At 41.9% G+C, this 13230-nt stretch overlaps 1 protein-coding gene across 1 annotated transcript in view; it reads right to left on the reverse strand.

Moving 5' to 3' along the window:
• Nucleotides 1-1504: 1504 nt before the first annotated feature.
• GFM1 (G elongation factor mitochondrial 1) overlaps nucleotides 1505-13230 on the reverse strand; it is a 55049-nt gene continuing 43323 nt past the window's right edge. The window contains exons 14-18 of the mRNA XM_054982777.1: nucleotides 8858-9020; nucleotides 6167-6311; nucleotides 4863-5023; nucleotides 3513-3566; nucleotides 1505-1830 (exon numbers count right to left, since the gene is read on the reverse strand). Of these exons, the coding sequence (XP_054838752.1) occupies nucleotides 1699-1830; nucleotides 3513-3566; nucleotides 4863-5023; nucleotides 6167-6311; nucleotides 8858-9020 (655 nt within the window). The 3' untranslated portion in view covers nucleotides 1505-1698. The remainder of the gene's footprint in view (nucleotides 1831-3512; nucleotides 3567-4862; nucleotides 5024-6166; nucleotides 6312-8857; nucleotides 9021-13230) is intronic.

Here is a 13230-nt window from a genome sequence, read left to right on the forward strand (position 1 = left end):
GATCTATGGATGTTCATTGAAGACTGTCTGAGAAATCTTACTGTCCTAAGACCCCTGGGTAACACTGATCAGATCCATCAGTACTGAATAGCGGAGAGGGAGAGGGAAAGGGCGGGGGCAGAAGCCCAGACTCCCCCCTGTCATTATTCCGGCTTTCAAAAGGGGACAGGTTCAAAAATATTCCTTTTGTGGTTGCTATCTTAGTGGGGACCAAAATCCCTAATCTGAGGGGGTTAAAAAGTAAAGGTTTTAAAAACACCCAGCCCTCCTTGGTTCTGGGCAAAACTCCGCACAGGGCAGTACCCTGAAAGGCAAGGGGGATCAAGGGGGCTGGGGCAGCCGAGGACTGAAGGCTGGGTTGAGACAAGTCCAGCCCAGGGTTCTTGGGATGACAAAATGGGAAGAGGAAGGCAGAAACAAAGGATACCATCCAGACCTCCTTGACGGAAGGATGGAACTTAACAGACGTTGTCCGAAATGAAAGCCAGTGTATTACTAATTAGCATCATTTTAATATAATGCATTTAAAACAAAATGAAAGATATTTTGTTAAATTAAGACAGTGATTAATTAACCGATTTTGAACTCCTACTTGATACCAAATCACTCAAACAAAAGGGATTAATTTCTAAACTATACAACATCCTTTTATCTCTCAACCAAATTAAAACTCTAAAATGCCAAACAAATTGGCACTTAGATTGCAACATAGAGCTAACACCTGAACAATGGAGAGAAATATGGACTGCAAACATTCTAAAACCTAAGACAGTTACCTCCCAAATCCAAAATTACAAAATCATTCACAGATGGCACATAACACCAAGAAAACTCTCACTAATAACTAAAACAAATCCTCCGCTCTGCTGGAAAGAGTGTGGAAATATAGGAACGTTTAAACATTGCTGGTGGGAATGCCCCCGAATAGAACCTTTTTGGAACGATATATTATGTTATATAAAAGAAATAACGGGCTACAAAATCCCCCTTGATCCAAAGATCATATTCTTGAATGTATGGGATACTTTTGAAATTCCACAAATAAGAAAAGATCTAATTAGCAACCTTTTGGTTGTAGCTAAGAACTTGCTAGCTTTACATTGGAAATCAAAGACAGTTCCCACAGCAGAAAAATGGTTAGAAAAAATATGGGACCACTATATACAAGAAAAAATACATGACGAATTATACCAGAATGAACACTATTTGAAAGAAACTGATTTTATTGCAAAATGGTTACCATTCATTGAATTCATTTCCAATACAAATCACTCTCCACCTAAGCATTTACTTTTTGTTACTCAGATTTGAAGCAACGACTATCAAATAATTGAAAAAAAAAATGCTAGTTGTCTTTGTTTTAACTATATTGGCATGACATTTATTGTATATAGTTCACTAAGACTTTGTTGTTGTTCTATTTTACTTCTGTACATTGTTTTTGTTTGTTTGTTTGGTTTAAAAAAAATAAATTTAAAAAAAAAAATTAAAAAAAAAAAAGACAGTGATTAATTCATAGACTTGTCTAAGTGAACAGTTCCAGAAACAGTCTCTCAATGACTTAATAAAGTCCAGTTATCGATCCAGGATGAAATTCAGCCGCCTGCTCTGATTTTCCTTGTGTCATTAAACCAACAGAATTTTGGAGCAGTAGAATTTTGCCATTGGATCCTTACAATCACCTTGCCTGTAGGTGAATCAGCTCTTGGCCTTGCCTTTTTTCGCAGGAAGTTGTCCCGTTGCTTCTAGGTATTTGTTAATTAATTCTTCCTGTGTACTGGGTAAGCAGGTCTGGTATTTACTGTATTCCATTGTGTATTCACCTTTTCCCTGGAGAGAGAGAAAAGCTCCAAGTCAGAAACCATTTAAGCAATTGCTCAGCTATTAAAGTGGCACATCTAAAATATGATGGCAGTTTTAAATATGGTACTTCAGCGACCCCCCTCAACATGTCACCCATGGGCAGCATGATGCCCACTGATGCATTGCTTAGCACTCATGTGATTCTTCACAAACCAGTCAGTCTTAACTTTCATTCACCTTACTGGAGCCAGATGTGCTTCAGAAGAACCCAGAAGGTATCACCCAATTTTATCTGCAGAGAGCACATGTTCAAAAACAGCAGCCACCATCGTAGAATGATGTGGTATCTGGAAACTTGTGACCGGCTCTGGGGACCCCATGGTAGCCACTATCAAGATTCCACAATTGTCCACAGCATGAACAAGAGGGTCGTGCTATATCCTTCACGTAACATACAGTGAAGGATAAAACAATAATGAAAACTAGTGACTACACAGCAACTGACCCGTGCCTCCTGATCTGCCCGCTGAGTTTACATCTGCAAAAGGACAAATCTGAACTTTTTTAGCAGAACTAGGTTGCATACACAACCACGGACCTTGGGGTCAAACGCAGCAAGGGCATCACCTGCTTCTGACGACCTCGGCTCAAAACAAGGCAGACGAATGCACAGGTCTATGTGAAACGATCAGGAACATGGCTGACCCCAGACACACAAAAGGCCCAAGGAATGATTCAGGGGATGAGATTTTTACATGTACCTCTAATGCACACTGTACGGACACGCCTCAAGGAGCTGTCAACTAATGGATCCCTGCATCAGGTCCTCATAGCAGAAAATACACGGATTTGATTGGGTTGTGTGTGAAGCTGCCCTCAGTCTCACATGCCTGCAAATGTTCTACTGCTAGTGCTGCTCAGTTTGTGTCCATTTCTTCACCTAAAGGGGTTTCTTTCCCAAGCTTCTATCCTCATTGTATTTAAGCATCTTTTTAGGAACGGCTTTATTTTCCACAGTACATGCGAGAGGCTCCCTCAGCACCAACACATGCACAACGACACCATCAAATTGGCCCCATTCATTAGTTTTTCTGTCCTCTCATTGTTTGTTGTTATTAAACCACTTGAGGCTGGATCAAACCCTTCCACATGCCAAGAATGTTTGCTACTTCCCAGTGAAGCCTGTCCTCCAGTGTTCCTGAGGGTCAACAACTCTCAAGAACAGCATGTGATGCAGTATGGCAGCTGCTGCAAGAAGGCAAAAATTGGGTTCTGTGAGCACAGCAGGCGCTGAAAATGGAGAAAAGACTCCATCAGAGGCAGGCATGCATTGAGTGTGTTTTGCTGAGTCATTCCGTTTCCCTTCCTTCTCTTTGCCTTCTTTTATTCTTCTCTTTCCTTAATTCCTCTGGGTTGCTCATAAACTTCCTTTCCTAGGCTGTCCCTGCTTCCCTTGGACTTCCCAGGCACCTCCTTATTCAGGTCCTTCTACCTACTCCACTCTCTCTAGCATAAGTTGACAGCAGCCATAACCCTTCTGCTTGCTGCTAAGAAAGCTCTGCCAATCACTGCCAGAGGCAAGATCACACACACCCCTTAGTATGTTACAAAATAAATTCAGCTGCAACAGAGGCAGCAGTATATACAGGCACATGTTTGCTTCTGTTAAAGAATGGCTTAATACGATCTGAAATTAGCTGCTTGCTTACCTCTGTGCAAGATCTCAATTCTGACGCATATCCAAACATGTCATTCAAGGGAACCTGAAGATAAATTACATGATATGTATTTTTTACTGGGCAGAACATTATCCAGTTGTTCTGTAAATTTTCAGTGATTACAGTAGTTAACTTTGTGGTCCCAAATCTAAGTACAATGTTTTACATTGTACATTGCCATCCCAAATTATTTATACCTTCTCACTCATTAAAACTGATTAACTGGCTAAAAAACTTGCACATAGAAATACACGATGGAGTTTGGCCGGCCGAACAGGCTCTAAACACGCAGGATATTTTTTGAAACAGATTCATGGATTGGTCTCTCTATTGTTGGGGCACTATACTGGGGCGCTTAACTTTTTGCACTACCTCCAGTCATTTTTTTAAAAAAAAATATTTTATAAAAGATTTAACATGTTGGATATAACACAAAAACCAAAGTGCAATCGCTGTACACCATAATTTAAAATCTATCTACAACAAAAGGGAAAAACCAGAAATTAGAAAAAGCAGAACAGCAGCACTCCTGTTACTATGACAATTTCAACTTGCACTGTAAAGTGCTCTGCAGAGGAAAGCTTAGAAATGACTGGGAGAAAGCTCAGAAACCTGAAAAGTGCTGAATGGAAATCCCAGTAGTTAGCAGAAGGGGGTTCCGTGCTTTCCACTGCCCCACAACAGCCAATTCTTCAACACCACTGCCTCTGTTTATTAATTATTATTGATTTCATTAATTGCATTTAGATTCCACCTTCCTTCCCTCATGAAATTCAATGTGGTGTACACAGAGATTCCCAGGCGGTCTCCCATCTAGCCAGTACCAGAACCAGCCTGCTTAGCTTTGACAATGTTGCTGCATTACTTGCCTTCCAACCATACCACTGGGATTTCTATTGGCCAATTAAACCTAATTTCTAACAGTGCAATCTTAAGAAGAGTTACTCCAGTCTAAGACCACTGACTGCAATGGGATTAGACTGCAGGAACTGCGCTTCAGATTACACTGTAAATCTCTTACTCCGTCAAGTGCTCTTTCACACAGATGCACATAAAACGTTTGATTTTCCCCCCAACTGATGTCAGAAGCAGAGTAAGTTATGCAAAGCAAAAAGATACATGTATTTATTTATTCTGCATAATTTAAAACTATCCGCGTCTCGCCTTATGGGCTAGTTGGCTTTGTACTGGAATTTGCTTTTAACAGACAATAAATATTGGTGACAGGATTTTGAGTATGATAAGCAAAACAATAACATTAAAATGGTAACTATAAATGGTTAAAGGTCAGCATTCTGGATAGAAAAGAACAATTGTGTGAATGAGCTTCAAAAGACATACATCAGCATAGATGGTAAAATAGCCTTCAGTTCCATCTTGCCCCGTGATGATGCCTTGACGTCGGCTGATTCCTGCCATCACCTCTCCTTGGAATTCGATGGGGGCTACAACTTCCACAGACATAACGGGCTCAAGAATACACACCACCGCACTTCCCATAGCTGGGTGGGAAAAACACGATCACTCAGGATATCGCCACCCTCATATATCTCCTCTTTTAACAGTACTTATTATTATGTAAAAATTAAAGACAAAAAATACAAAACAGAACTACTAGGACACATCACAATATATATTATCTACTAATATGCAAAAAAATAAGTTCATTACAAACAGAGATCCAAAGAACCAAAGCATTTATTCTATGACAAATTAGGGGAAAAATCATTCTTATGTAAGGCACCCAGCCCTGTATTAATCACAAAATCAGCAAGATTAGGCTACCCTAAATGAGACAGAGGTCTCGATCTACTCGAAGAATTATGCAAGTATACAGAAAATCATAACTTTATAAAATTAGTCATCATTGTCCCCTAGCAAGGGGGGAAACCCTCCTGGAAACTGGCCCAAGGATGACCAATTATGCTCCAAGAGCACAGGAAACTGGGAGCAACTGAGAATCAGTCAACAGGGGGGAAAGGCCTGTGGAGAAATTCGTTGGCTCCAGTCCCCAAGAATGTATAAAATCCTAGAGTGGTATGACGACTCTCTTTAGGCAAGTTCAATTAATAATAAAAATCTGTTTTTTAAAAAAGAAGTGTTGGGAAAATTAATCATCACCAAAAGTTTATTTAGCATGAACAGCATACTATGCATCACACAATACACAGAAATAATGTATTTCCTATCTAGGGGGCTTGGAGTCAAAGCAGCAGTCCTGTGAATTCTTTGGTGAAAATAAGCTCTATTAAATACAAAGGAACTTCCTTCCAAGTAAACATGAGCTGAGTTGCATTAGAGAGGATCAAGCTGATAGAGGGCAGGAAGAGGTAGGGCAGCAGGGGAGAGGGTCATGCTTGACAGAAGAGAGAGGGATTTAAAAGAGCTGTTCAAGGAATAAAAGGACACAGGAGAGAAAACAAATGTTGGCATAGGCATTGAAGGTAATTAAGTATACTCAGAGCAGAGAGAAGGACTGGGGTGTGAGAGAAAATTTAAACAAGGGAGCGGATATGGAAAAAGACAATTGGACTGAGAACAGTGTTTTTGTATAGGCATTTGCATTAAACAAAAGAGATGAGTGAAGAAAAGACAGAAGACCTGCAAGGAAGAGGCTGCAAAATAGCTCATCTGTGATGCGATACCTTGTTTCAGGGCACCCTCTGCGGCCCTGATGAAAGAGATTTCATTTGAGTCCACCATGTGATGAGCGCCATCCTCCAGGACGAACCGTATCCCTGAAATCTTGTGACCTGTCAAGGGACCTTTCTCACATGCATCACGGAAGCCCTGGGAAGAACAGCTTTGGTATTAGTGACTTCAAATCAAAAAAGGTGCCGTGTTCTGTCTGTTGAAGAATGCAACTGGTAATGTGTGGAAGACAGCCACGCAAAATAATGATTTGCTGCCATAAAACAAAAAAGCCTTGCAGTATCATCATCATATTATATACTAATAAGCTCAGTGGCCCTGATCTGAGGATACCTACATTTGGAGATTGGAGCCATGAATGGACAAGGCAGATCTTCCTACACACCTGAAAAAATGCTCCATGTTTGCAGAAAAATCTGAAATCTAATACACTGGGGTGTTTTAAAAAAACCCAAAATGATAAAAGGAGCAGAGGAGCACCTGTAGCTTTAAACAGATTACTTCAGTGGCGTTTGCTAGGCAACCATAACAGTTAAGCCAGTATTCCAGACTTGGCTGCTGTCAGAAAAGGCAGGGGGAGTGGGTAGGGCCCTCTTTTGGTCTTTGAGGGAGGACTCACTGGGGCCATGCCCAGAATCAACCACTGGGCAACCTGATACCACAGGACTTGCATGACTTACCCAGCTGGAATCTTGCTACTGTTGCTACTGTTCAACAGCAGCCCCTCAAGCCAGTGTATTGGTTAGTTTTAGAGTAGGATGTGGGAGATCAAGGTCTGAATCACCACTTTCCTGTGGAAACTCACTGGTTGACTTCGATCCGATCACACACTCAGCCTAACCTACCTCTCAGGATTCTTGCAAGGATAATATGGAGGTGAGGAGAATGATGTAAGCTGCTTTGGGTGTCCATTGTGGAGAATGGCAGTACAGAAATGAAGTACATCAAGAAACATAGGTGAAGATGGGTGACAGATAAAAAGTGAGTTGTTTAGTGGGTTTGAAGGAGAGAAGGATGTAGGGAAAAGTGAGCATATGGAGGCTGCCAGGAGAAGAAAAAGAGGAAATAGCGTGGGGAAGCTGATGCAGGGAAAGTAAAGTCCCCCAGCAAGTCCTTGCAAGTTCCTCACCACATGACTGGGGAGTGGCTACGGGCTAGGGGGGAGCTGAAGACAGCGGGGCAGACAAAAGGAGAGAAGGAAGCAGGAAAAGGAGAGGCTATGGGAGCTGCCAGGGAAGGGAAAGAGGAAATTGAGATGCCCCTAGCAAGTCTTTGTAGGTTGACCACTTGTATATTCTAATTGCAAAGTGTGGCCCCCAACTATGGATACTTAAATCCATGGATTGGGCACACTTGGATAGAACGGAGATTTTTCTCCAAAGTTGGTGCCCCTACCCCAGGTGTGTAGGAAAATCTGAAACCTTAAAAAGTACATAAAAGGGGGGGGGGGGTTAAAGCCCACCAAAACAAGAGCATCCCCCATCCACACAAGTTCCTTGCAGTTCCTTACTTATTTGATAAGGAAAGCCCCGCGACAACAACTGTCTTCAAACTATTACAAAGGAAGCAGGGGTAACACTTGGGCACCTATAACACTAACCAAGTTTAAGGGCATGACCATTTCATTCGTTATTTTTAATTCCATTTCTACCCCACCTTTCTCCTCAATGGGTACCCGAAGTAGCTTAGATTCTTCTCCTCTGGTATATTTTATTCTTTCAACAACTCTGAGGCAGGATATGCTGACAGTGTGATGGGCTTAAGTCAACCATCAAGCTTTCCTGGCAGAATGGGCATTCAAATCTGGGTCTCCCAGATCCTAGTCCGGCACTCTATCCACTACACTATGCTGACTCTTTCCTTTTTTAAAATACTGAAACTTTATCGGAAGTTGAAAAATCCTGTCATTCTTGTGTATCTGCTTCACAAAGTTCCTAAAGCACTCGTTTCATTGACATGAGCACATATAAGACAGGAGGAGGGGAACTTGGGAAAAACACATTTAATCTTTAAAGGAAGGAAATATATCTTTTACCACAAGAGGGTGCCGCCACAAGAAAAGGAAACCTAGAAGAACAACAAGCATTTCTTATCTTGTGCTTGAAAGGTAGCAGAAGGCTAAAAATCACATACGTGGAGGAAAGCATAGACTACAAACTTTCCTCGTGTTTTCAAAACTGGCTGTTTTTCACACGTGTACATAAACAGGGAGAGAGACTTCAGTATCTTACTTAAAGTATATGGAACAGATTCTTCAGGATGTTATTTTGGAGAAATAGTCAAGTGGGCCAGAAGGTGGTATTCCTATCTATGGGGCTTGTTGACTCTGTTTTCCAATGCTACATAAATGCACGGAGTGGACAGGGCAGAAAGAGTTCTGCCACTATCAAAACCTGCAGCAACAGGAAAAGTCTGTTGCCTGAAAATCAGCTAATCATTATTTTTTTTAAAAAAAATTAGAAATCTTACTCAAATCTCTGTAATGTCACTATTACTATTACTCAGCACAGCAGTTTTATTTCATTCTGGTTCTTATCACGGTTGACCATTTGGCTTCACAACCAACTTGCTTCTTTGAGAAAATGTCCCTCTCCAGGATTAGGTCCATCTGTTGCCTTTATCATAATATGGAGAGAAACAAATGTCCCATTTTTTTTCTTTACAAAATATAAGAGAAATATTACCTTTTCAATAGCTGGCACAAACTGCTTTGGAATATTGGTTCCGACAGTTCTGTCATCAAATTCCACTTTGGTGTTGTCATCTGCGTCCAGACGTTCGATAAACCCAATCACTTTACCATACTGGCCAGCCCCACCAGTCTGCCTTTTATGAGTGAAGTCAAACCTGCCAAACAAAACAGAACCACATTTTTCATCATGAAGTTTATCGTCTGATTGCTTCATACAGGATATGTGGGTGGGCAGAGGCTGACACCGATGCTTCCACTTACACGGTGCTCAAACCTAGGCTTACAGGCAAAGTCACTACACAGCAGTGTTAAATGGTCGAGTAGAGTGAATTTGCTGTAATCCATTAAAAACATTTATACACCTAGCTCTCCGCCAGCCAACTGAGGTCAAGGCTAAAGAATCTGAGGACTTTTCATTATTAAAAAAAGAAATGATGATGAGGAATATGATAGATTTATACAATTATGCATCATGTGGAACAAGTGGACAGAGTGAACTTTTTCTCACTCTTCCAAATCTGCGGCCATCCAATGAAGCTGACAGGGCAGACTCAGGACAAACAGAAAGATTTTTCATCCGATGCTTAATTTGTGGAATTTACTGTCTTGAACAGGGATTACACAGGTGAATTAAAAGGAGGTCTGTAACTATTAGACTAAATGGAATCTCCACATTCAGAGGGAATATACCAATTGCTGGGAGAATGTGGGGGTGGCCTCTGTGCTCCTGCTTGTAGGCCACTGGGAAAACAGAATGCTGGACTAAATGTTTGTGTTCCATAAGGCTCAGAGGGGTTTTTTTTGTATCCCTTAGTTATCCTTCTAGTTATGCCAACCTTGGTGTATAATTAATCTGACAAAATGACACTGATCTTGACTAGGGTTGCCAGCTAGTCAAATGGGAAATTCCTGGAGATTTGGGGAGCAGAGTCTGGAGAGAGCAGGATTGGGGGTGGGGAGGGACCTCAGCAGGGTATAATCCCTAGAGTCCACCCTCCAGGGAAACTGACTTCTATGGCCGGGAGATCAACTGTAATTCCAGATTTCCAGTTACTACCTGGAGGCTGACAACCCTAATCTTGACCCATGTACCACACTAGAACCTGGGTAAGTATTTGGTTTCAAGCACACACCCATCTATACATGCTTTGAATGTAATATGAGAATTACTCATTGTGCATAAAGAGAAAAATCAAGAGCGTACTGCACATGGATTGTGCGTGTGTTATATTATTAATTAGGCTTCTAGCCCGCCCTCCACACAAGCTGGCTGAGTCGGTTACAACAATTTTCATTTTTTAAAAATTTACATTTTAAAAGCATATATGATGATTTTAGATGTGTGTCTCTAAATGCTTGGTGTGGTTCAGATGAAGAGTGGGGGTGAGAGGGATGAGTGAGTGAGATGATTGATGACCGAGTGTGGGCAGAGTGGATGCAGTTTTTAGTTACTGAGGGAAAGATTCAGTCTGGCCGAAGCAGGCAAGCTGTGTGTGGCCTGAGAGTGTTCTGAGAGAAATATTGATTCTAGTTCATTTAGGCAACCTGTGTGAAAGCCTGAATTTGTGTGTCTGTGAGGAAATTTTAATTCTGTTCAAAGCAGGCAAACTGTGTGTGTGTGCCTGAGAGTGAAAGTTTGTGTCTATCTGTGTGACTGAGCCTATGTAAAAAACCTTAAGAACTGAACCATCTTTGAAACCATCAAGCTTAATTAACAGTATGAAAATACGCTTTGTGTAAAAAAAAAGTTTGTTTTTTTCATCGCAGAGTATCTGTTATCCCTATATATCCCATTCCTATCCTCAGGGCCACATAGATCCACAAAGGAGCCTGACGCTTGGGCACATTATTAAAATTATTTTTTACAATATAATTCCTGGTGGCAGCAATCTACTCAGTGGGTGTAAGGAGAGGGTTAAAGGCAAAATCCAACTAACCAAGGACAGAAAGGGGGTCGTAACAGCATAATACAACGGTATCATATATATCCTGCTGTACATCCTGACAAAAAGAAAAGCCTGGCAGGTGTGAAGCAGGCTTCCCTGCACCCTTCTCTTTGTAAAAGAAGAGCCAAGGATGCCCATTCAGCAAGAAGCAGCAAGAAGCCCCACGGCAAACAAGAGTGACCAGAACATTGCCAGGGCAAACCTATAGGCTTCCTAAGATATAAAATCCATTTTCAGAGGAAAAACTACACATGGGGGGGGGGACTTTCTTACGTCCCCAGCAAATTGATCAAGTTAGTTTCCTCTTCTTTGCAAAGTAATTAGTTTATATGACAGGGTCCTATGCAGGAAATACCCATGACAAATAGTAGCCCAAACTAGCAAGCCTCTTACGGTCCGATGCAGGAACCTGGGGGGAGAAATTGCAAACGTTTTTGTGCTCCATCCCCAAATAAATGACTGAACATAGCCATTAGGAGAAAAAAGGTCATCTTAAACTACAGAGGGTCAAAGATGAAGAAGCAAGGTGGGGTGGGGGAGTGGAAATGGATTTGAAACCAATTTTTGATATATTGAGAGAAATCTTGTACTGTGTGTGAATGAAGGGAAGAAAGTCTGAATCATACTGTACTTTATTTGGCTCTTAATATTTGTGACAAGCATTCTTAAACACAATGCACCAACACCAATCAGTGCCAGCCTGTGAATACGGCACTAGGCATGGGCCCAACAATTCATTCATAACGCTCTTTGGATAAGGCTAAGCCTACATAGCAACCACTACTATGACATTCTCACTGCATCTGGCTGAAAGCTTTGTTTTAGTGTGTGACACCCCTAGATCAGTTTTTCCTTGTCAAAATAACAATGGTTAAAGAACTAGAAGCCCAGCAACCTGAAGTCAGCCACAGCCCCTCCCCCAACTTGGAAACTCTCTTCAGATTACCATGACTGCCAGTCCAGCATTTTATCTTTGCACATCTCTCGTCTTACACGTGATGCCCCAGTCCAGCATTTTATCTTTGCACATCTCTCGTCTTACACATGATGCCCCAGAGAATGAAGTGCTGGGGTGGGGGTGGGGAATACATCCCAAATGGGCCACGTCAATTCAAGCACCTTTGGGAGAGAGTGGGTGGAGCACCAGTTTGGTGTAGTGGTTAAGGGTGGCAGGAATCTAATCTGGAGAACTGGGTTTGATTCCCCACTCCTGCGCCTGAAGCCAGCTGGGTGACCTCAGGTCAGTCACAGCTCTCTGGAGCTCTCTCAGTCCCACCCACCTCACAGGGTGTTTTGTTGTGGAGATAATAACAACATAGATGGTTGTTGTGGGTTTTCCGGGCTGTATTGCCATGGTCTTGGCATTGTAGTTCCTGACGTTTCGCCAGCAGCTGTGGCTGGCATCTTCAGAGGTGTAGCACCAAAAGACAGAGATCTCTCTGTGTCACAGTGTGGAAAAGATGTTGGCAGGTCATTTGTATCTACTCAGGAGGGGTGGGGTTGAGCCGAGTCATCCTGTAAGAGTTTCCCAGGGTGTGGAATGCTAATGGCGGGAGGCTTCACTGTATCCTGAGGAGGTTCTTTTGCATATGGATTGGTGCTTGATGTGCTAATCTTCTCTGCAGGGCTATTGTCGGGTATAGAGTGTTTTGTTAGCCTGGTGTTTTTCAGAACTGGAAACCATGCTCTGTTCATTCTTAAGGTTTCTTCTTTCCTGTTGAAGTTTTGCTTATGCTTGTGAATTTCAAGGAATTACTGATCAGATGGGAAATCTTATGAAAAGCTTATGAAAAGGAAAAACAGTCTCCTACAGGAAAAGTGTTTTTGCCATATATCAAAGGAATTACTGATCAGATGGGAAAGCTTATGAAAAAGCATAACCTTCAAGCAGCATTCAGACCCACCCGAAAAATACAACAGATGCTACAATCAGCAAAAGACAGTAGAGACTCCCTCACCTCTGCAGGAGTATACCGTATACCCTGCAGCTGTGGACAAGTTTACATCGGGACCACAAAGCGTAGCATCCAGACAAGAATAAAAGAACATGAAAGACACTGCAGACTTGGACAACCTGAAAAATCAGCAGTGGCAGAACATAGCCTAACTCAAACAGGGCACAGTATCTTATTCCAGGACACCAAAATACTGGACAACACTTCCAACTACTTTGTCAGACTGCACAGGGAAGCCATTGAAATTCACAAGCATAAGCAAAACTTCAACAGGAAAGAAGAAACCTTAAGAATGAACAGAGCATGGGCTCCAGTTCTGAAAAACACCAGGCCAACAAAACACTCCACACCCGACAATAGCCCTGCAGAGAAGATTAGCACATCAAGCACCAATCCATATGCAAAAGAACCTTCTCAGGATTCAGTGAAGCCTCCCGCCATTAGCATTCCACACCCTGAGAAAC

This window comes from Eublepharis macularius, chromosome 6 (genome assembly GCF_028583425.1).
Source record: "Eublepharis macularius isolate TG4126 chromosome 6, MPM_Emac_v1.0, whole genome shotgun sequence".
NCBI lineage: Eukaryota > Metazoa > Chordata > Lepidosauria > Squamata > Eublepharidae > Eublepharis > Eublepharis macularius.